The sequence below is a fragment of the Aulonocara sp. 'chitande type north' Nkhata Bay genome, linkage group LG9 (assembly GCF_057382095.1).
Source record: "Aulonocara sp. 'chitande type north' Nkhata Bay isolate Kocher_YH1m ecotype deep benthic linkage group LG9, A_spYH_male_GT1.1, whole genome shotgun sequence".
NCBI classification, from domain to species: domain Eukaryota; kingdom Metazoa; phylum Chordata; class Actinopteri; order Cichliformes; family Cichlidae; genus Aulonocara; species Aulonocara sp. 'chitande type north' Nkhata Bay.
In genome coordinates this window covers 22,061,578-22,085,508 of record NC_141352.1, presented here as the reverse complement: position 1 = coordinate 22,085,508, position 23,931 = coordinate 22,061,578, and the positions used below count along the sequence as shown (strand labels likewise).

Sequence of the window (23,931 nt, the reverse complement as noted above, 5' to 3'; positions counted from 1 at the left end):
CTGCCATAAAGACATCTGACAACCTCCCCCAGTACCCTAGATCGTCAGGGTTGACAATTCAGTATATAGATGTGGCTATCTACACATCTATCTGGAGTAATTTCCAGGTTTTTCCAAGGGTATACCTAGACCTGATGCGTAGCCAGTCATTTTGTTCTGGAAGCAGGTCAGACACCAGTTCGGGAAAGAGAAACAAGGGTGACCAGAAGAAGGTATCAGAGGGTGAAGAATTAAAATATGCAAGTCTTAAAGAGATGGCTTGTTTCGCACAGAGGATGAGCTGCATAAAGACCCAGTTTAAGATGCTTTTAAACTCATCCTCATCCTGTTTAACACAACTTTATTCTAATTGGCTGCCCCTTGCAAACTTGTGGGTGGAGCTTGTGAGATGACCATATTAGAGATATCCTCTCCCTCACTGACCTCATGCAGAGCCAAGATTAGAAAAAAGAAAACTCTTAAATGGGATGAAAACGATTACTTGTGCATATGCCGAGCACACTGGCCCTATTTTAAATGAGCATCCACTATTGTAATAGTATACATAAGACAAAGAGGAAAGATCCACTTTAAGAACGTTTTTACACTGTTTTATTTTGTCTACAGACCTCAATCCAGAACTTTACCCCCACCACCCCAAAAAAATCATTTTATTTAAATGCTGTCCAAAACTTTTGACAGTGCAAGAACATTCCTGCAAATGGCATAACATTTTCTTTAATCACCTTTACCTGCTCTGGAATTAAGACATAAATGGCCTCTTATCACCAATATCCAACATTCATTCTTACTGTGCATTATTTCTAAGGCAACACGGAGGACCAAGCGAGCCTTTTCTGAGTCCAGCGGCTGGTGGTTGGGTCTGTTGCCAGTGTTAGCAGCAACATTGGCACATTTCTTCCCTTCAGAACAGCTTGGTTAAAAGGCAGCATGTTACACATTGAGTTTAACACACACATACACACAAAGTCAAACACACATGCACACACAGACTGCCACAAATCACACCTCTGACACAGAGGATGCGAGTAATCTTCTGATCGTCATCTGGTGTTGAACCTGATAAATCGTCCAACCCTTCATTGACTAATTCAGTTGCTTCACTTAATGAATTTAGACGGTCACACTTGTTTTAAAAAACAAAACAATAAATTAACACTCAAAGTGCCCAACATCCAGTGTAAATACCATCACCTAAAGTTTTTGGCGCCGTTGGCAGCTTCACTCAAAATTTTACATTTAAAAAAAAAAAAAAGACTGAGAAAATTTGGGCTTTTTTTCCTTCCAAAATGACACCCTGCAAAGGAATCTGCGTCTATCTGAGAAAATCACAGGATATCCGATATGTACACATATCCAAATAGAAAACTGTGTATACAGTACAGTGTGTACAAGAACATGTAAACCAAACCTTGTACGTGGTCTTGAATCAGCATTTTGTTGTGTGTTGGTTTTTTTTGTTGTTGTTTTTTTTAAAGGAATAGGTCAAGATTTTTGGGACGTGTGCTTATTTGCTGAGTTAGACATGTGAAGCAGGAGGCAGTCAGCTTAGCTTAGCATAAGGACTGTAAGCGGGGGGAGACAGCTAGCTGTTCTCTGCCAAAAACATAAACTGTATACCGAAGATGGACACAGTCACTGTGACGTTATGTTTGCTTAATGGCCTTAAGCACTTTGGTTTTTGGGGCCAGATGTGTCAACGTGTCAGCTAATGCTCGCAAGGTTATCCAGAAAGCTCCACATACAGACTGTATGGGTGCAGTGCATAGACGGATACGCTCCGTAATCAGTGCAACATTCAGGCAGTAACTCACTACAACTGAAGCAAAAACTTATAGAATGGGCCCTACTACACAGCAGACCATAATATTTGTCAAATAGTACCAGTTGACTAGTTATTTAAATGTTGCCTCCCTGCTAGTCAGCTGCTGAAATAGCTGGTTAAACAAGCAGCTAAAGCCAGGTTTAACCACATTCTGCACCGGGGTGTGCTTGCATGAATGAAAAAAGGACCTTTTCATTAACATGGAATGTGTTTGCAGAATGTCAAATTTTTAACTTGACAAATTTAAAACGTAAGTCCCGGGGGCTGGAATCGGCCTGGCAAAGACTCCAATCTGGCCGACTGGATATCTTTAGACAATGTAAGAAATCGTGGACTTATATTGGACTGTTTTCTGTGTGTTTTACTGTTTTTCCTACTAATTAAGATCGCCTCCACAGCCACACATACTGCACCATAGTAATTGTGTACTGGATAACCAATTAAATGACAGAAAAGTTGCACCATCTACTAGAGAAGTTTCTCCTTTTTTACAGTGTGTCCACAGCAAAATTGATAAATAACATAGAGCATTTTATATGAATTAAAAATAAAAAAAAGTATGCTTCATAATTGCAGGACAGTCTGGGCAATGAGCTACCAGAACTTTTCTGTAATTTGTAACATTTATTTCTTGTAATGAAATCCCAGAATTCTTTTGTCTGCTGCAGCAGCATTTCTTTTGAGACGTAGTGTTGAAATCGCACTTCTTCTTATATTGAGATTAAATGTGTAGTTAAACTTCTTCACGCTGACACAAAGGAGATTTTCATCTGTCCGGCCCACTTAAAATGAGTTTGACATCCCTGATTTAAGGTCTGCTCAATTCTAAAGGTTTTCTGAGTTATTATTTTGCCTTTTAGAAATGATGACTAGCCAGGAACATCTCTAATAAAAGGCCCAAAACAAAAATCATCAGTCTCTTGTGGAGGTCTGCAGGTTTCAGGTTACCACTCATTCCAAAGGTAAGAACATCCTCCCACCAGCACCTTTCCTTCAGAAGTATCTTAATTTAAGCCAACTAGCGATCACAACAGAAGAGTTTGTCTTGTTTCGCTTTCCTGCTGATATTTAAACAGCTTTTTTATGATGGAGATTAAAACTGAGACCAGGCTCTTAACGTGCATTCACCTCTACTTCTGGTGGAGTGTGTGCACAGTGATAAAGATCGCTCATAATTTAAAGCAACAGATCTGTGATCCCTTTTTCATCTAACAGTCCAGACAGATGTGACCCATGCTCGGCACAGGTTAATAGATAATAAAGGAAATAGAGAAAGGTTAGCGAGGCACCTCTGTCCAGGGAAGAAGAAAATCATGTGTCATTGATTTCTGTGTGGATTAAAGTAAAAGCAAACAAACAAAAACAAACAATCAAAAGTGCTGGTGGTTGTATGTTTGTACCCTTTACTTCCATTCTTTGTACTAAGCTAAGCAAACTTACTGCTGGCTGTCAATTAATAAGCACACTTCCCAAAACTATACCTTTAATTGATAAATCTTGATCAACCTGAGGGGTGTTTGTATGGCAGGAGGTTTTTCTGCAGTGGCAATCAGCTGGAGGGGAGCTCCTTTTGTGTTTCTGCAGCTTCTACAACGGGCACATTGTAGTGGCGATCATCCTCTGTGACGAGGCACACAGATTCCCAGTCGTCCCTATGGTCGTCCGGGTAGTAGGTGACAAACTCCTCTGTGTCTGCCTTGTACAGTCTGTAAACTTGAATGGTACACTGCAGGGCGTAGCCCAGCAGGAACATCTCCACCTGCCCAAGAGAGAAAACGCAAAGGGAGGGGGGAGGGGATAATTGCACAGTTACAGAGGAACTCCAGCAGACTTCTCAAACAGCTCCATGTTTGATCAGCTGCTTCAGCACAAAACCTTTACGGGTGGAGTCTCTCTTTAGAAGCAGAGCTTGTAAAATCTGTTATTCAAAAAATGAAAATAACAATTAAAACGCTCAGCAGTTGAGAACTACCTCCGCCTCCGGGGTCAATGGTGCATCACTCAAAACAAGCGGAAAACAAAAACAGAGCAAGCGCCGGCATGTTTTACTATTCGGCTCTCACATGACAAAAATGTTAACACACCCACCTCGTGATGTTCAGCCCGAATTGTTGTTTTTGTTACTGAGTGCGACAGATGTTTACTCAGTGGGAAAGAAAATTCCCAGCAACCTTTTACCATAAAGTTGTCAAAAACAACAGAGACGCTTCCCACCTGCTCCAGACCTGCGGTCAGGCCCACGTGGCTGAGGTGGTTGGAGAGGAAAGAGCGTGGACAGTCGGAGGAGTCCCGCGCGAACAGCAGCCAGCAGAAGAGGGGGACGTCTTCACCGCCCTGCATGCAGCTGTGCAGCTCTGCCGCTCTGCTCAGCATCAGCAGCTTGAGAGCCTCCAGCAGACCGAGCTCCTCTTCTCCACCCTGAAACACTCGCTCACAGAGCTGCTGACGCTCAGCGTCGGTGGCACAGTCCACCGCTGCCTGCCACTGGAGACAAACAAAGTGTATCAGTCACTGAAGAGGTCTAAAACAGCTGGCTATACATGAGAATTTACTGCTTTTTTCAGACATAATTTCAGGTTATGGAACTTAAAGCTCAGATAATGAGGGCAGGTTGTTGGTAGAGATGGCACGATACCACTTTTTTATGTCCGATACAGATATCATAAATTTGTATATCTGCCGATACCGATATGAATCCGATATAGTGTATTTTTTTTAATCAATAAAACTGTTTTTTTAATATCTTGCTGCACTTTGTATAGGTTCATACATTTAAAAAACAAACAAACAAAAAAAAAAAACACTAAAGCTATTCTGATAAACCTGTATGCAAAAAATACACTGCACCCAAAATATTTCATAGTTCAGCAACACTGAGCTAATAAAGTTAAACCCACACCATCCTCCCTATTCTGGTATTTTAAAGAGTACTTAGCAGAAATATTAAACAACCTAACTAATAGGGTTGCCAACAAAAAAAATAGGGAACCACCCTCCACCTCGTGATGCTTAATCGATGTAATCAACTTTAATTTAATGCACGTGTAAAAATAAATAAATAAATGCACAGAAATAAATTATTTTTCTACAATAATTAAATAGATTCAACATCTTTCTTCAACAGAATTGCAGACCGCACAGATGGTTCCCAAAGGAAAAAGTAGTATAGCTTACCAGGGTATATATTAGACTTAATAGTTACTATATACAGTAATGGACTTCTATTCATTTTACGTCGGATTAAAACTTTGGGTGTAAGATTCAGATAATTATTTAATTAAAGGTAGACATTTTAAATGAGAATAAGAAAGAAAAGTATGTCTTTGTGCCCCCTTTTCCCTGTTAATGCCCTATCGGCCCCCCTGGCTAAACTTTGCTAGATCCGCCCCTGCACAGTTACCAGCCGTCAGCTGCGTAGAAAAAGATCCTGGTGTAAAAAGTAATATTAAATAAATTCTAACAACAGCTTATCAAGCTTAAACGTGCTGCTGTTCTTTAGCTGCTGGTTTCCTCTTTCTGGTGCGAAGTGGGCCAAAAACAAACAAGAGACAGGAGTGGCAACAGAAAAGCCGATCAGCTGATCATTGATCAGTTTCATGATTGAAGTAGCAACAGGAGAGGGAGGGGGAGAGAAGGCTAAAATGCTTTACAAACATTCAAAGATGAACTTACACACTTGCTTTACTTCTCTCTGGGTTAACTTTCTCGGAGATGAAATGCCGGTTTGGTAGCGACTGCCGAGAGGTCTCGCACGCCACAGCTGCTCTATCACGTGACACATACTGCCCCAACATGCTAGGGTCATGAGCTGAGTTACGCCGTGTCGCAAGCAATGACCTTTTCTACAGTCATTGGTTGCAAGTTTTGTGAGGTGCTTTTGAGATATTTAATGAATCTGATTACATTTTTTATCTCTCTCCGATATCCAATCCAGTAATTTAGGTCAGTATCGGACCGATACGTAATATCGGATCGGTCCATCCCTAGTTGTTGGGATGGGGCAGCTGTGGTTAAGGAGGTACAGGGATGTGTTTGCTAATTGGAAGGTTGGGGGTAACTAGATCCTCCAGTCAGTCGAAGTGCTGCTGGTCAGGATGCTGAACCTCAAAACTGCCAATCAGAGAGTGTGTGTAAGATGAAAATGCACTGCTCAAAAATGTTAAAGGAATACTTTGAAAACACATCAAATGTCCATGGGGAAAATCTACACTTGTACAGACTGGGTAATGTGTTAGGAAGAAAAGGATGCCATGTTGTTTGATAGAAATAAGAAGTATCAAGCTACAGAGCGCTAAGTTCAAAGAGTCCCCGAAAACTGAAGTGAAAAAATGATGTGTCAAGCTAGTCGGTTTTGCCAAAATTTCATTGCTGTAGCTTAAAATGGTACTGAGTAATTTGTGTGGCCCCCATGGGTTTGCATGCATGCCTGGGATTCTCCAAACTCTTTCACGTCTGTCACATGTGCTCAGGGTGAACCAGCACTCATCTGTGAAAAGCACAGCAGGCCAGTGTGCCAATTTTGGTATTCTATGGCCAATGCCAATCGTGCTTTACGGTGCTAGGCAGTAAGCTCAGGGCCCACTAGATGATGTTGGGCCCTCATGAAGTCTGTTTCAGCCACGTGGTCAGAAACCCACATGGGTGGCCTGCTGGAGGTCATTGCTCTGGCAAGGCTAATTCTACTTGTCCTTGCATAAACAAGAAGAAACAGATCCTGCTGATGGGTTAAGGGCCTTCTACAGCCCGGTCCACCTCTCCTAGAGTAACTGTCTGTCTCATAGAATCTCTTTCATGCTCTTGACACTGTGCTGGGAGACAAAAAAAACATCCATTAAGCTAAACTGGCACCACAATGTCAATATTTTATAAAAAATAAAATAAAATAAAAATAATGATAATAAAAAAACTCTGGGGAAACAATGAAGAAGAGGACTCATCTCGAGCAGAAAACATTAGCTAAGCAAACTTCAACTCAACCAAAAAGCAATCCAACACTGGATAGCTAAAGTTTAATTAAGTTAAACTCAAATACTACATATTAATTCAGAGCACGCCAACAGCTCAGTAACATGGGTAAAAAGCATCCTCCTTGCCTCTGATTGGTGAGTGTATTGAATTTTTTTCACATTCTGTAGCTGACTGCAACTTGTGGTGACTAAATGGTTGCTCAGAGCTTGAGGGTGTTGCACACTCACGAGCATCTTTGATCACAAGCTGATTGCACCTAAAGGGAATGCAACCTTTGTGCAAACAGTCACAGTCTGACTTGGACTGACTGCAGTCGCTCTCAGAGAGATTTTTGCAGGTTTGCAAATAACTGCTTTCTAATTCATAAATGCAGGCAGATTGCCAGCATGTAGCCACCATCAGTCTGAATGAGTCTTTGTCAATGAGCAAATTGACTACTGTGTTGCACGCACTCGGTCACTTGACATATCTTGGCTGAAAACATTTATTTGTTTGCATAATGACACATTCATTTGTTTACGACGGGCCGCTGAAGGTAGAAAAAAAAAATACAGGGCAGGTGTATTTAAATACAGCCCGTCTCTTTGTGCAAAGAGGCGGGTTCAAGCAAACCCGTCTCCTTGCACAACAGGTTTGCTTTGCCAACATTAGATGACCCAAGTAAATTTTACTTTTATAGTGGCACCAAATAACTACTCATGATTTTACCTCAGAATCAGCACATTATCATAAGCATCCAGACTTTGAAGAAACGATGTTAGGAAATGGGTCTATCCAGAAGACAACACACCGATTTAGATGAGGTGATGTTAGAGCTGGGCGATATGAGATTTTTTCATATCACGATATGTTTTTTTCATTTCAGGCGATAACGATATCTATCACGATATAAGCCAAATAACTATATTTGTAAGATTTAAATGTGCCGTTGCTCACAAGTAAAATGTGAAATAATCAGCAGCTTGTTTTTATTTAAATATTTATTTCCCATAATAAGTTCAACAGGGTAGATGTACTTAAGGAACATGAGACTTTTTCAGATAGATAAAGGCAAATATTGCAAACTACACAAAAGGCAGCCGCTAAAGCGTTTAAGTTTCAAAATAGAACAAACGAAACAGACTAAATTGTCAATTCCACTTAGAAACAAAATATTAATTCTAAAAATAAATCTTAGTTTGTTTTACAGAAGAACAGACAAAACTGACTAACTTTTGTCAATATCAAATAAACTGAGAACTAAAAGGAAATTCTCAATCTCTCCTTGTTGTATAGCTGAGCTTTTCAAACAGTTTTAACAGTTACTTTAGTCTGACAAAAGCCGAATGACGAATTAGCGCTTCCAGTCAGAGACTGAGGCTACGTCCACACGTACACGGGTATTTTTGAAAACGGAGATTTTCCGTTTTCGTTTTAAAAATAATCCCGTCCACACATAAAGGCAGAAATGAAGGAAAACGCTGCTATGAACATGCCAAAGCAGCAGGTGGCGCTAGATTCCTAACCGTGCAGAAATGTTGGCCAATCAGAAGTCTAGAAGCCTCGGTGGGAAAAAGTAAACAAAGCTGGGGCATAGAAGCAGAACCGAGTTGTATGTGTGGAGGGACAGTAACTGTGTGTATATGTAAGCATTTAAACACTGCAGAGAGTAGAATTAACAGTATTGTAGAAATTCATTTCACCGAAACAATAACGTGGCGCACAGTGTGACGCATGCACCAGTTTATTGTATTTCCAGACTTGCTTTCGGCACAATTTACAGTGCACGCTACTCTGTTTTTTGTCAGACTTGAAATAGCCGAAATACCTTCACACTACGGAGCTTCTATGGCTCTTCCGTTCGACAATCTCTCCGGCATTGCAACCATCATCTGTTTTCTCTTCGGTCACGCTCGGTTGATTTTTCTAGTCGGCACACTCATTTCCTCCATTATGCGCTGGCTCCATTACCCGCTGGCTGCTTCCCAAACAAACACACGTGTGGCTTGGCACTTGTGCTGTACGTAACAAGTCACGCGACGTGACGCTGCGGCTGTGATTGGTTCGGCTCTGCGCTACTTAATTTGGATTGGCTGACCTTTTTTTTTTTTTTTTTTTTTTTTGAGGACAAGAGCGGCGAGGTCTATCGCGATAGCTTAATTTCTCTATCGAGTAAAAGTTATATCGCGATACATATCGTTATCGTTCTATCGCCCAGCTCTAGGTGATGTCATTTGTGCATAAAGAACTACAGCACAATGGACAGAGTCAAGGATAACGCTGGACACCTTTGAGCTATTCAAATGGGATATGTGGTGCAGCGGGTCAATCCAACAGATTATTAAGCAATAAAGGGCCAAATGCTATTTGGCACATGGATTCTTGCGCTAAATTGAAACCTTATGGTATAGAGATTAATGGAAGCACTGATGGTTTCAATAATTTTTGGTATGGATGGAAGCATCAGCAACAAATTACGACCCCAAGGTTGTTGTTGCGGGGAGATTTTTTTTTTGTTGTAAATACACCACTTTATAGTTTTCAAAGGTGTGAAAATGACGCTTGTAGTTACTGATCTGTTCTTGACGTTGGTCCCCAGGCTGATCTGGTCAAAAAGGATCTTTTGTTGGTTATTTCCTTTATGATGATACACACTACAGAATCAGATATCACCATTTTTATCTATTGCAAAGCTGCTGTATTGAGTGTCTTTCCCCTATACACTTAAATGTACATGACACAAACTGCGCAGACTACGAGACAGACCACAGATTATACTGTCAGATACACAGCTACATCTCGTAACACAACAGAGGTATGTAAACACCAGAATTCCTCATCCTACCAGGCAGTGACTGAATATAAATTCAACACCAAGCCTCAGACTGGTAAAGTGCTTTTATCAGTTCAGTTCCTGCTATTCCTCTAAATCCCCTCAGAGCATTACCAGGCTGCTTTAATGACACACAGGAAAAAAGAAGCCACACATCCTTTAGAAAACTACCTCCCTTTAACATATGGTAGCAATCAGCCAACCCTTCATGGGTGAATATCAATACCCTCGAGTGTCCACAAATGGCATAAAAATAGCGCTGTGGTTTACGCTTGTTGTGTTTTTGAAATACTTTCTTGCTGTGTGAGAGTTTCTGTGAAGGTCTGCAGCCAGTACCGTGTTACGGAGAAGCTCCATGTAGCCTTTAAGCTGCTGGACGGCATCTCCTGTCCCATCTCTCTGCAGGCACTCTCCAGGAAATGTCCACTGACTTATCAGCCCATCCTGAGCCTCCAGTTGTTTTGGCAGCTGTAAACACAAAGAATTACGTTATGTAACATTAACAGTGTTTACAAGACGGGGCAATGATCACTTCTGCAGTAAATTTTTGGTTCTTTTCTACCAACAGCTGTATATAATTAACCATTCGATATTAGCAACGTGACTTCTCAGACCAAGGAGTTAGTGACTATGTTGTCAGCATAAAACACATTTTTTGTTTATAAAATGGACACAAGTCGCAGGAAAATTGAAAACTGTTAACTAAGATAATACATTCTTAAAGTTACGCTGTGTAAAATTTTCACTGTTGGATTAGGTATATTGCAGATTGCAGTCAACCGAGGTTTGTTTTCTTATTCCTCCCAATTCAAATTAATTCAATTTTATTTATATAGCGCCAAATTACATCAACAGTGGCCTCAAGGTGCATTATTACTGTATATTACTGCTCTTATTGTATATATTGTATATCTTATTCATCTGTTCCTCTGTCTCTCCTGCTGCTTTGAGCATGTACATGACAAAAGAATTTCCCTCGGGATAAATAAAGTTATTCTTATTCTTATTAATCTTATTCTTATATTGTAAGGTGCACCCTACAATAATACATACAGACAAAAACCCAACAATCATATAACGCCCTATGAGCAAGCACTTTGGCGACAGTGGGAAGGAAAAACTCCCTTTTAACAGGAAGAAACCTCCGGCAGAACCAGGCTCAGGGTGGGGCGGCCATTTGCCGCGACCGCTTGGGGAGAGAGAAGGCACACAGAATAACTACAGTGCATACTCCTAGCTACGGTGGCTGCTGTAGGACAAATAAGTTTTAGTTAGCAAGACAGGTTAAAAAAAAAAAATTTACATAGACTGTACCCGGTAACGGGCACGGCCAGCCAGCCTGTTTCTACTAGTAAGTAAGTAAACTTTATTTATACGGCACCTTTCACAGGTCAAAAACCACAAAGTCCTTTGTAATAAAAACAGGCAAAAACAACAACAAAACAAAACACTGGATGCAGAGCCACCTTGGAGGTTTTCCCCATCTGTAGAAGGCCCTTCTCTGAAAATAAAACAGGTATGATGCTTCATGTCTTGAGTCTGAAGATCCAGGAACAAATATTAATGTCCTTTCAGGGCACACTAAGGCCTGAGACGTCTCTACTTCTCTGCTTTTGACACAATACTTATGTGGCCGGTCTCTAGCCCCAAATGTAAAACACCGTGGGTAAGAAGGAAAATGTCATACGGGAAATGCCCACTTTTATGTATTTTTTATTGATTAATTATATGTTTATGAGAACGCATCAAGTTGTTGGAAGGTGTATTTACACACAGTTCTAGTACAGTACAGTATCCTTTTTTTCTTTTAAATAACATACCTTTAACTATATGTGTGCCAGTCAAGCTTGCAGGAGTAGTCACACCCCAAAAACCCATTCTGCTGCTGCATTTTACATAATCACAATCTCAGTATTGCGCATAAGGAAACCTAGTTTTGGTCTATAGCCAATTTCCCCTTTACTTTTATGAGGGGCAAATTTGATAAGTAATTAATCTAAACTTCATCAGCAGTTAAAGTTATGTATTATTAGGACTGGCTGCTTTGAGGTACAGTCTGGAGGACTTAAGATATTTATCTAGCAAATACCATGCCATGACTAAGAACTCTGTTGCTATTCTTTGTGAGTGAAATTGTGCGGTTTATTACAAGTCTTTAGCACTAATTAGCAGGTAAGTGACATGGCAGGCAAACTACATACGCTTACCTGCCATTTCATGAGGTACAGCTGCTTGTTTAGAAAAATATCTCATCAGCCAATCACATGAAAGCAACTCAATGCACTTAGACATGATCAAGACGACCTGCTGAAGTCCAAAATAGGCATCAGAATGGGGAAGATTTAACAAACTTTGAAGGTGGCATAGTTTCTGGTAAAATGGTAAATGGCCTGTATTTATATAGCGCTTTACTAGTCCCTAAGGACCCCAAAGCACTTTACACATCCAGTCATCCACCCATTCACACACACATTCACACACTGGCGATGATGAACTCCCAACTCTTGAGCCACGATCGCCCACAGGCTGGTGTAAGTATTTCAGAAACTGATGATCTGTTGGGATTTTCTCACAGAACCATCTCTTGGATTAACAGACACTGATCGCTGGGTGAAAAATGCTTTGTTGATGTCAGAGGAAAATGGCCAGACTCCTTCGAACAGTAACTTTAATAACCACTCGTTACAAGCATGAGATGTGAAAGTGTATCTCTGAACGCACAACATGTTGAATCTCAAAGCAGCCAATAATCACCGTAATCAGCACTAACATAGTACCCCAGTCACATGGGATCCCCTGGTAAATCCTTGTGACTTCCAGGAACTGCTAAATGACTGAAATTCAGATTGTCATTTGGTTTTTATTGGGGAATAGCAATTTTTCCTTAGCAACCAATGGTTGTCATGGAGTCGCCAACCTGCGCCTGTGTGACTGAGGTTTACGGTACATGGTACTTTTCTAGTTCCTCTTTTCCACTGCTGCTGTGCCCAGTGTAAAGTCAGTTCTGCTTTGTTGCCTTTGGAGAACGGCCTCTCACACAAACAGGTCTGAACAGTTGCACAGAGCATGGCGGGTGGACAAAATGTGGAAGCTGCAATTTCTTACAGCAATTGCTGACAGCAGTGGTTTCAACTCTTGGCAATGCTGGGGCTGGTTTCAGCATGAGCTCTGAACGATAAGATGCAGAAGTGAAAATTTACCATGATGACGTCCTCATTCTGCAGCCACGCAGGCAACTGGGTGCTGTGGGACAACACTTGGAACAGCGTGGCTCTGAGGGCACAGTAGTTGTCCCCCCTGACTCTTCGTACGCTGGCAAAGCTCTGGGACATCTCCTTATAACCCTGCACCAACACACGGGGACATTAGAGGAAACATTCTAGCCATTAATGTAAAAATAAATAAATAAGAACTGGCTTTAACCTGAAATGATTCTTCTGAGAAACTTCAGGCACCAACCTTTTTAATGAGAGCGCTTTTAAGAGTATTTCCCTTCCACTCCCTCTCACTGTACAACAGAATATTCACCACCGGTGACAAACTGCATCTGTCCTCCACCTTTAAAACTGAGCGAGGGATAGCAGAGAAAGGTGAGACGATGGGCAGAACAAAAAGACTATTGTCCAGATTTCAAATGACAGACAAAAGCTGCACTTGTTGAAAATCACTGATGCAATAGAAGCGGAGGATGTACTGACGTTTTGTCTCCAGCTCGGGCTGTGACGCAGACAGCTCCTCTTCGCCTCTGTACAAATCTTCTTCACTATGATAAAACAGAAACACTTATTTTTAATCAAACAACAAGTTATTTTTGTGTATCCAAAGCCTGGTCCTGGATCTCCATATCGAGCAATTTTAAGTCAATGCCAACTGGGACAGGGACAACTTAATCTCACTAAAAATACTCACACTTCAAATGTGTAAGTCCAGATTTCATTTTTCTGTGACATTTGCAAAAAAATAAAAAATAAATAAACATAAACTTGACTATAAATAATAAACACATAATTTGTGTGTATTTTGCTACATTTTTGTCTCATAATCCCATCTGTTTCTTGGGTAAAAGTGGTTTTACCTCCTTTATTCTTTCAACAGATGCTGTGATTCAATTCAGGACTATAAAGTGAACAGAGGGGATCTTTACAGACCTGTCTTCCTTCTCTGTGGTGTCAGCCATAACATTCTTGGTTGCGCTCTCTGCCAGCTGCTCCTTTTTTCCTGTAACCTCCTCGCTTTCAGCATCTTTCACAGGTTCAGTCTCGGCCTCAGTTGGCCTCTCCTCTTTTATCTCTTCATCGTTCCGCTTGACCTTGGGGAGATCTTCATCGTTATCCTGCACTAACATTGGTTCCTGCTTGGTTTTCTCCACAGACACGACCTCCTCTGACATTGTAGGTGTATGCTCCGCATCTGACCTTTTATCTTCATCTAACGGCAAGCTGAAAAGAAAATGCATGTTTTGTGTATAAAGCCAAGTTTACCATTCATGTCTTAAACTCAAACTTGCAAATGTGCAACTTAAGTTGTATTTAGAAATGTAAAGCACACATTTAGCTGTAGGAAAACTGCAGGTATGAGGAGGGCTGACTGTTATAGAAGATGCAATGGTAAGAGTTCGCCCCCTAGTGGCCACAGTGCCACTCTGCCGCCACAAGTCCAGAGTTCACGTAAACAAATACCTTGTTTGTTTTGTTATTGCAAACTCTGAACCCACTGGCCTCTCTCTGGCGTCTGCTGGAGCTGTGGTTTCTGGCTCCTTCACTGAGCTGGCAGAGTCCTGTCCCTCACCGCTGTGGTCGAGTTCCGTGGGCTCCAATCCAGAAGACAACTGGGAGACATCATGGCTTTTTGGGTCTTCAAGACTGGGCTCCCTGCTATTTGAATCATCTGTCCCGGCACTGAGCAGATAGCAATAAGAAAGGTAAAAAAAATAAATAGACTATTGCTTGCACAAATGTAAAAGCAAGTGATTACACAACAGTCGTACATGTGTAATAATGTTCAGTAATAAAGCTATCCATAGAAGCCCTTATCACCTCATGTCATACTTGAAAAACCAAAAGTAGTAAGTCAAGGCCTATAGAGCGTTAACAGCATGGTCATAAAACGGCCCTGATCAGTGATTCTGCAACAGTTTGATGGTCTAATGCAACCACAGATCTAAAAAGAAAAAACGGAGGTTAATGATTTAAAGGGATGGTGAACTTGGGACAAGAAGCAAACAAAGAAAGAAAAGAGACACGGGATGCATGCCATGTCACATTTTAAACAGCTGTACTCCTCATTATGGTTCAACCTTTTTATCTGTGTTGGGAATAAATTGCATACTGGAAAGTGACTTATGGAGGGGACACACAATATAGGTGATGTATATACACAGGCGGGGTGTTTTTTTGGGGTTTTCATGCTTAGATATAATGTTAAAAAACAAAAAGATAACTTTTGGAAATACTTATAGATTAGATTCTGCATTGTTAAAGATAATTTCATACATACAAAAATGTATGGATCTACTCAGTATCAAACACAAGGCATCCGCATTTCACAAATTATTTAATAGCATACAAACAGATGGCAGAGGGACCTTGGCTGTCCAAATAATGATGATGGATGGTTAAAGATACTGTCACATAATAGGAAACATTAAAGAGTCATTATAAGATAGTACTAGGGCTGGGCCATATTATACCGTTCACGGTAATACCGGTATAATGTTAGGCAACGATAGGAAAATGAAATATCGCGATAGAATGGGAGTAAAACGCGCATGCGCAGTGCCTTTGTTTTCATACACACATGGCCGATTGTTGAGTGAAACAGATGAACCAGAATTGGTTTGTAAAAATGGTGCAACTTCCGTGATGTGGAACTGGTTTGGTGTTTGTCCGTCAGATACACAACAAAGCACATTTTTTGCAGAACATGCAAGCGGCCGTTGTTATTGTCGTATTTGTCGGACTAAGATGCTCTTAAATCTGGGAGTAATCTGGGTCCTAAACTCCGTATGCTTCAGGTCAAACAACACTGCAGCATCACTTAGAGTTAAAAACTGTCTAAATTCTTTCATCTTTAATAAAACGATCAGCATTGCTGCTTTACCAGGTGTAACTATAAAGTTTAACTTCCAGGCATCCATGAAAACAAAAGTTATTATATTTAACGGAGTTAGAAGTTAGCAGGAAGCTAGCGGAAGTTAGCTCGCTAGTTTCGCTAGTTACCTAAGCATGATATAGCATGTTCTGACTGAGAGATTTCTGAAAAAAATCAAACGTACAGCTCTGCTATCACTTCCAACATAAATGAAGACAGGAAACTAAACAGCAGTGACGTTTGTAGGGTTACTGAAGTTGGGCTAGCTGGTATATAATGATGTGCTACGTGATCGCTAGCGACACAGCTATGTTAGCATAACATAAACAGTGAAGCTGGAGGACGAACACTAACACTTTTCCACTTATAAAAGTTAACGTGAAGGTTCTTCATGGTTAGAGACAAATGCAATCGCATGGCAGGATGCTGTAAACGGACCAAACTTCAGTCAGGAGAACAACTGAGATAATCCATCCACAATACGAGGTTAGTCATTAATATACTGCAACAACATGGGAATAGAGCAGCTGCCAGAGAATTCAACATTAATGAATCAATGGTACAGAAGTGGAGGAAGCAAGAAGAATGAGTTTAATAAAGTTTGATTTATCTGACTGCTTTGTTTCGCTTAATGTGCCTTATAATCCTGTGCACCTTATGGTCCGAAAAATACGTACTGCACACTGCAGTTTAATGTTGCAAAGCACCTCTTTTTAACTTCAGTGGATATTATACATGGTTATGCTCAGGATATGTCAGCCCATTTCTACTGGAAATGCCTTTTGGTTAAACTTTCAGCAAGGAATTTGCATTTGCACTGTTACATTTTTATAAAGCTTTAATGTACATAAAAACCAGCTTCTTAAGTGAAAATAAATGGAAGGTTGTCTTTTTGCGCTAGTAATGTTGTGGAGTTGTATTTTGTCTCGCATCAATTATATCGTCGGTTATATCGTTATTGCAAATTTTCAAATATATATCGTGATAAATATTTTTGGCCATATCGCCCTGCTCTAGATAGTACAGTTTTTTTACTCCATCTAGCCTTTGTAGAACGGGTCTACTTACCAATTATTTATGTTGGAAATGTCAAGCAGAACCAGGAACCTTTATACATGCGATCTGGGACTGTAAATACGTTTCCCCATTTTGGAAAATAGAATTATAACACATAAGAATGTGCATGGTGATACCCATGTCACCAAGACTATGCCTATTGGGGGAATCGGACAATAATACCTAATATTAAAACACCAAAATACAGTGATACAGTTGGGAGTGGTCACAGATTATACAGATTATGTAATACAACTTCTGCTCCGGACATTAAAAACTGGTTGGAATTCATGCTGGAGAAAGTGTCATATGAACACCTGCTGGCCAAGCTAAATAACAATACAGAGAACTTCAAGAAATCCTGGGACTGCTCTTGTACCACCGGGACGATCAGATTCATGAATGGTATGGTAAGCGCCGACTTGGCTGCTTTACGTTTAAGATTTGTTATTCCTTTGGTTGTTATAAAACAAATAAAAACTTGAACGACAAAAAAGAAAGAAAAGAATTTAGCAGCTGTCCAAACCAGACACAGATGTGATTAGAAAATGTTACAATCCTCTAGAAACAATAAGACAGTCTTCTGTCTTTAAACCATTTTTAAGGAGGCCAAGCTGTTTCATCTGGATTATTATAATTGAGTAAACCACCAAAGTAAGACTGCAGCAAGCAGCATTGGGAGTCACAGAGTAACTCACAATACTATCACAGTACTTTGATCCCCAGTGATTCTACAATACTTTATATATTGCAAGACATATGTGTAACAATACATCAGAAGAAAAAAATACCAGCGGTTGTCTGTGCTACCCTCAGCCTCCTAGTAAATGCACCTATGGTATAAATTTGAAAAATCTGAAAAGTTGATCTCTGACTCCGATGTCCGGGATTCACACTCGCCTGAGATTTAAGTAGCATCTGTGGTATCAGTTTTGAAATACTATGTTGCCTCGTTCTCCAGTTATTGCATTCATAAACTTTCGTGTCCACACTTCACAGCTACCTGCCTGCCTGGCAGGGTGATCTCAATACCCCATCAGCTTTTCAGAGCTGAGAGGAGTAACCATCTGTTTATTCACTGTAATATATATAATGATAATATTCACTCTAAACAGTGTGTTAATTCAAGTAAAGAGCTTTGTACTTTGTCTGCCTTCTTCTTCACTACAACTCCTAATCACTTGGAGGCTGTGTTCAGGTGGTAGTACAGTACTACTAATTGGGAGGTTTGTGGACTGCATGCTAAAGTATCCTTGGGCAAAACACTCAACCACACGTTGATCCTGATACATCTTCTGGAGTGTGAATGTGCATGAATGGGTTATGAGACATGTTGTATAAACTGCTTTCTTAATGCTCAAGTAGAAAAGGGCTATATAAAAACCAGTCACTTAGTTTACCCTCAATCGTTACCTCCAAAGGAGCAGTTCAGTTTGTCTTTCTGTTGCAGGATTACTCAAAAAGACTTTGGCGTATTTGAAAGAAAATATAAACAGAGGTGTTTTTTTGCCCCCCAACTTGGAAGCGATTAACTTTTGGAACTGATCCCAATCTCGATCCAGGGATTTCACCACTGCTAGGTGGGACAAAATTGGACACTTGACATCACAATTCATATCAAACTAAAAATTTAAAAAAGAATAAACAAACTAATCTGCTTGGTATGAGAGGAATTTACAGCATTGGCAGAGCTATATCATCTTGAACCCAGAGTCATAAAGCAGATCCTCCGGTAAGTCAAGTTGTTGACAGACGTTTAGAGCAGCTTCCTGTTTTAGCAAAACGAACTACATTTGGCAGCAATGTATCAACACCTGTATGGCAAAGGGAAGTGATACAATACACATATCAATGTGTCCAACCACTAAAAGCAAAATAAATGTTTGGTGTTGCCGAAACTTGATTAAACAACCACCACGTGTAGAAGAACGTGTCGCATTTGTGTCACAATATTTTAATTTTAGACACTGGAGCTGTTAGAAGGAGTCTTACAGTATTTGACATTATACAGGTGCTAAGATATTGTGGTACTTTTAAGTAAGGCGTTATATTTTTAATGCAGGAAATGTCATGGTAAAACGAGCACACAACAAAGAAAGAAGCGCTTTAAGAAGTTCATATTTTCTTCTAAAAGAAATACAGACAACATATGACATTGAACTGCACTGGAACTTTCTATCCAGCTCTTCAGAATAAATATTAAAATCATTATAAAAGGGAAGCTAAATTCTAAGCTTACAGGTTCATTTCATGTAACTCACCATGTCAGAGGCTCAGGTTCAGGTTCCTGCTTTCCCACAGACACAGACGACAGCTGGGCTGCCGGGGCAGCTGCAGCCAACAGCATGTTTGACACTGATGACACTTGGTGATTTTCAGAAAACTCCCCTGATGGTTTAGCTGCAGCTTCAACAGTCACTTTTTCTTCTTTGTCATGATGAGTTGTGCTCGCTGCAGTTTGCTCTACTGTTGTGTTTGCCTCAGTATGCGGAGTTTTTTCAAAGCAGACCACCTCAGGTGTCAGAGAGGTGCCATCTGGGATTTTGTATTGCGTGGGGGGGTTTTCTTCTATCTCTGGTGCTTTTAAAACCTCAGAATCCGCCTTGGCGTGCTCATCCTGGACAGACCCCAAAGCGCACTGCATTGGAAGTTGACGACTGTGAGCAGGAGATTCCTCTGTATCTTGTACTCCGGTGGCGTTTTCTTCAGACATGTTGCAGGGCGGAGGCATCTCTATTTGAATGACTTCCTGCTTCAAGGGTCCATTTTCCTGAGTGTTATTAGGCTCCTGCTCTCCGGTCTCAGGACTCATCTTCCGCTCCTCATCCCTAAGTGACAACACAGTATTCATTAGCAATGCAACAGAGCCTCGGCTACACCCTTTTCATGCCCAGAAAAACAATGTTTTGTGACCAAAGATAAGACACTGTTGAAATGTTTCAGGATTCCTTCAACCCTGTAGGTGGAGAGGAAGCAGATAACCTTTGTTCAAAACATTATCTCTTTGATTACCAGTTAGTTCATGAAATGACAAATGTTTTGACTTCCACAAACACTTTAAGACCTTTGGAAGTCCCCCTCACCCTGTTTCTGATCTCAGTACTCTGTTTTGTGCTGTCATTGGGTCACATGGTGCATCCTACACAACCCACAGGGGAAAATCTAATCATCATTTTGTTTTCACCCATTTTCCAGCATTTAATGCTGCTTTTGTGACCACAGATGCAGGTACTGTCTGCGTGTTTTAGATGCTTAAATCCAATATTACCGCAAACTCCAAAGCTTTCTTCAAGCGTTTAAAAGTCTCAGCTGAAAGTGTTCTGAGTCAGCTCTAAAATTGTTTGTGGTCTGCTGCTTATGGAGGAACCTGAGAAACGAAACACTGCTGGGAAATCCTGTGAAAGTGTGTCTGTTGTACCAGATTAGGTCACCAAGTCTTATTAGCACCCAGCACCCTTCACACACTCACTTTGAGTTTCCTTGTCTGTGTTTTCCCAGTCATCTCACCTCATGCAATCATCTCCTTCAGGACCGCAATTGCCAGCCACAGCTTTACAGCCTGTGAACTGGGTGGCCTTCGAGTCACTGGTCAGCAAACCGCTTCTTTCCTCCAAACTGCCGCAGGGACTTTCATGGCGACAACAGCACCAGTTCCCCATCTGCTCGCTCCCTCAGCCTGGGAGGTCGGACAGGCTGTAGGCTGAAGAGGCCTCTGGTCCAAAGCAACCACAAGCGACCTGGCGAGTCGCCGAAGCCTGAAGATTTCAGGACTCCATGATGACGACGGAGGGATAAGCTGCTGCTAACGCAAGGGAGAAACCATGTTTATGTCCTATAAAAAGTGTGTTGACAGCTAAAAGCACAGAATGAGTGATCAACACACTGACTGTGATCTAACACGTTACAGTTTGTTATGTAACAAGTTCCTGCTACTGTAATTACACAATGTGTTGTATTTAATAAAATACAATATTTTGGTACATGCAGATTTTGTCCATTATGAAGGATAAAGCTTTTATGTTCAACGGGGATTCATTTTCTCAAACACGATAAATATTTTGTTTTTCAAACATCCAGGAAACACAACAACACACAGATTTCTGTTGAATAAGGCAACAAAGACTTATTGTATTTACTGTAGGTGGACCTGAAAGGTCACATCCAACATGGAAAAACCCTGAGATATAACCAAACATGATTACCCACAGTATTCATGTTTACATGCATAAACTATATGGAAAAGCTCAAGACTCCTTAAATGTTGCCCAATGAGGCAAAAAAGACAGCACCCAGCCAGACTGTGATAAAAATAAATAAATGAACAACAACTCTTATTTTTTTAAGTGAGGTTTAATTTACTGTTGTTTATAAAATCACCAAAGATATTAGGAAAATGAATAAGCCAGTCTTTCCTAAGGTAACAGACTATTTGCTAATTATATCTGAACCAATGAGTGTGCTCCTAAAGGCCCCCACTGAGCCAAGAAAAAGACCCAGAATTATCCCCTGACTGATGAATTTGTTGACAGATATTATTAGGTCAATCGCAGCTATATTGTTACGTCGCATAAAGAAGTTAAAATAAATTCATCATGAGCACAAATGTCATGATGATTTTTGGCTTTTAATGATCTTTATGACTTAAAAAAATACAAACAAGAATTGGATGTACAAGTTTGAATTTATTTGGGATTTTCTTTCTTTTTTTCTTTTAAATTGGCAAGGCCAAAGCCCATTAACTTCTGGTTAATGATCATGACTGACTACAATCAGTAGTTTCTCTTTGTCATCATAAAGAGGATTTGTTTGACAGCACTCATTGAGCTGACCTATACGCTGAACAACAGGAAAGTCCAAGGAACTGAAGGTCTCTTGAAGCCATTTCTAAACAACCGCAGATTCCAAGATCATCACTTCAACCAGTTGTACATAAGTACCAGTTATTCAGATATGTCACCATTTTGCCAAGATCTGGAAGACGACCCAAACAGACTCCCTCGGATGAGGGGGAATTGATTTGGATGTTCAGGAACCACGAAGGCTCAAGCCTGTCATGAACTGGAAATTGCTGAAATACCAGCATCATTCTCCACCGTGAAGAGTTTTAAATCGCCATGGACTAAGATGTTGCCGTCCAAGAAAGAAGCTCCTGCTCCAAAATTGACACCTTCAAGCTTGAATGAAATTTGCAACTGCCACGTAGACAAGCCAAAAGCCTTCTGGATACATGTTTGATGGCCAGGCGAGCTAGGGATTGAGTATTTCTCCACAATGACAAGAGGTATGTGTGGAGGAGTAAAAGCGAAGCTTCCAGCTGTCAAGCATGGCAGTGATAGTATCACGCTCTGGGCTGTTTTCGTGTCAGTGGTAAATTGCACAAACTGAATGGAATTATGAAGTAGGATGACTACCTCCAAATTCTTCAACTCTACCTCAGATCAAAAACTAGATGGTTGAAACTTGGACACAAGTCGGATGCTCCAGCAGGACAATGATCCCAAACATACATTTAGATAGGAAAAAGCAGGCTAACATTAAACTTCCTGAACGGGCTTCCCAATCCCTCATCTCCATCCTATTTGTGGACTACAACAGGTCTATGCCAGGAAACCAACAAATTTAAAAGAACTCTACAAATTCTGGCAAGAGCAGAGTTCACAAATCAAGCCAGAATTAAGTCAAACGATTGTTCGTGGCCACCAAAAAGATCTGCTTAAGGTGCCACTTGTTAAGGGACAGTTTACCAAATATCAATGCATATATTTGAGGCTGAATGTATACTTTTGAGCACCCGATTCTTGGGTTGTTGTGGTTTTTTTTGCACAATCATTCCACCTTGGAAAAAGAAATCATTAAAAGCTCAGATTTAACGTGACATTTATGCACATGATGAGGGCATGCAAACCTCTGACCATAACTCCGTGTTGTCCAGTATGTGTAAACACTTTCTTTTCTTGCAGAAATAGATGTTTGTTATCATTTAGAAGTGATGTGATCCAACAGTGTGCCCCTAAGACCAATGTCCACAGCTGGGGTGCACAGTCATGGCATGTCTTCAAGCTAATCAATAACATATAACATAAAAGAATAACACACATCATTCAGTATATAATTCAGTCCGACTGAAAATCATTCGGACTACAGACTGAATACATTACAGTATGGAAACGTGTGATCCTCATACAAAAACACCTTTTGGCAGCCTGTGATGAAGCACAGTAAAACAATGCAGTGGCAGTATGGCTAAAAACTCCTGTCGCGAGGGCATTTCCCTCTTCTTCTTTTTTTTTTTAAACCACACGACTTTATTAAATGAACACAGCTACACCTGTCAAACACGGCAAAGTAACATTAATAATAACGGCTGCACACTTCTTAGCTGGTACAAATAAAAGACACGGTCAGGTCGTGAAAACACACCTTGTTTTGGCTGTGCTGAAGTCAAACTCCTGGAGCTTTCAGTCTCGTTCCTGTTTCACTTTTGGTGAGCTGACGAGCTAGCCAGCTAGCTGCGGTAAACTTAAAATACAAGCATGCGTTCCCGGAGAGTAACTGGCGCTCACTGAAAACGCTGCTGCCGCGGTGGGTAGCTCTTCCTACGACTGCGCCGTTATCGCTTAATGCGGCACATTTCATAGGAAAGCGGGTTTTCGGAGCGTTTGACGCGGACCATCTGTTGGTACGAACCACCTTAGCTTAGCAGGAGCAGCGGGTCACGGCTTGGTCCGAGCGCATGACGTCATGCTCGTGTGCGCCGAGAGTTCTTTTTTGATGCATTCAGGTGAAAGTAGAAATTTCGGAACACTTGTGCAAATCGGTTTTTTAGTCTTCACTCATCAAAACGTTTGACAGAAAATTAACGTTTTAAGTCTTTCAAGCAGAAAGGCCAAACATTTACCGTTCATCGTGTTTAAATGGGAGTACGTGCTGCTTTTATTTTTTCATATCAAAGTCGATTTGATAAGGTTATGCTTTCGAACTACAGAGGCAGATGCAATTAAAGGCATCGCCGACAGCTCTCAGGACCAGAGTTGCTATGGTTTATATCTTATTAGTTTTTATGTTTATTTCCTTTTTGTTTTTAATTGATTTAAATTTCACTTCAGTCTTTAATTGTTTGAAAACGTTTTATAAGACAAAAACCTTTTTTTAACTCATACATACAGACACACACATATAT

At 40.6% G+C, this 23,931-nt stretch overlaps 1 protein-coding gene across 1 annotated transcript; it reads right to left on the bottom strand.

Annotated features, from left to right (window-relative positions):
- Positions 1-563: 563 nt before the first annotated feature.
- LOC147322137 (uncharacterized) lies at positions 564-23,491 on the bottom strand. The gene is made up of 11 exons (XM_086306531.1): positions 23,172-23,491; positions 20,259-20,550; positions 19,013-19,579; positions 14,285-14,503; positions 13,754-14,044; positions 13,304-13,368; positions 13,065-13,171; positions 12,806-12,949; positions 9,942-10,073; positions 4,040-4,309; positions 564-3,584 (listed from the first exon to the last, which is right to left on the bottom strand). The coding sequence occupies exons 2-11, from the start codon at positions 20,408-20,410 to the stop codon at positions 3,375-3,377; spliced, it is 2,157 nt and encodes a 718-aa protein (XP_086162657.1). The 5' UTR covers positions 20,411-20,550; positions 23,172-23,491; the 3' UTR covers positions 564-3,374.
- Positions 23,492-23,931: the final 440 nt, after the last annotated feature.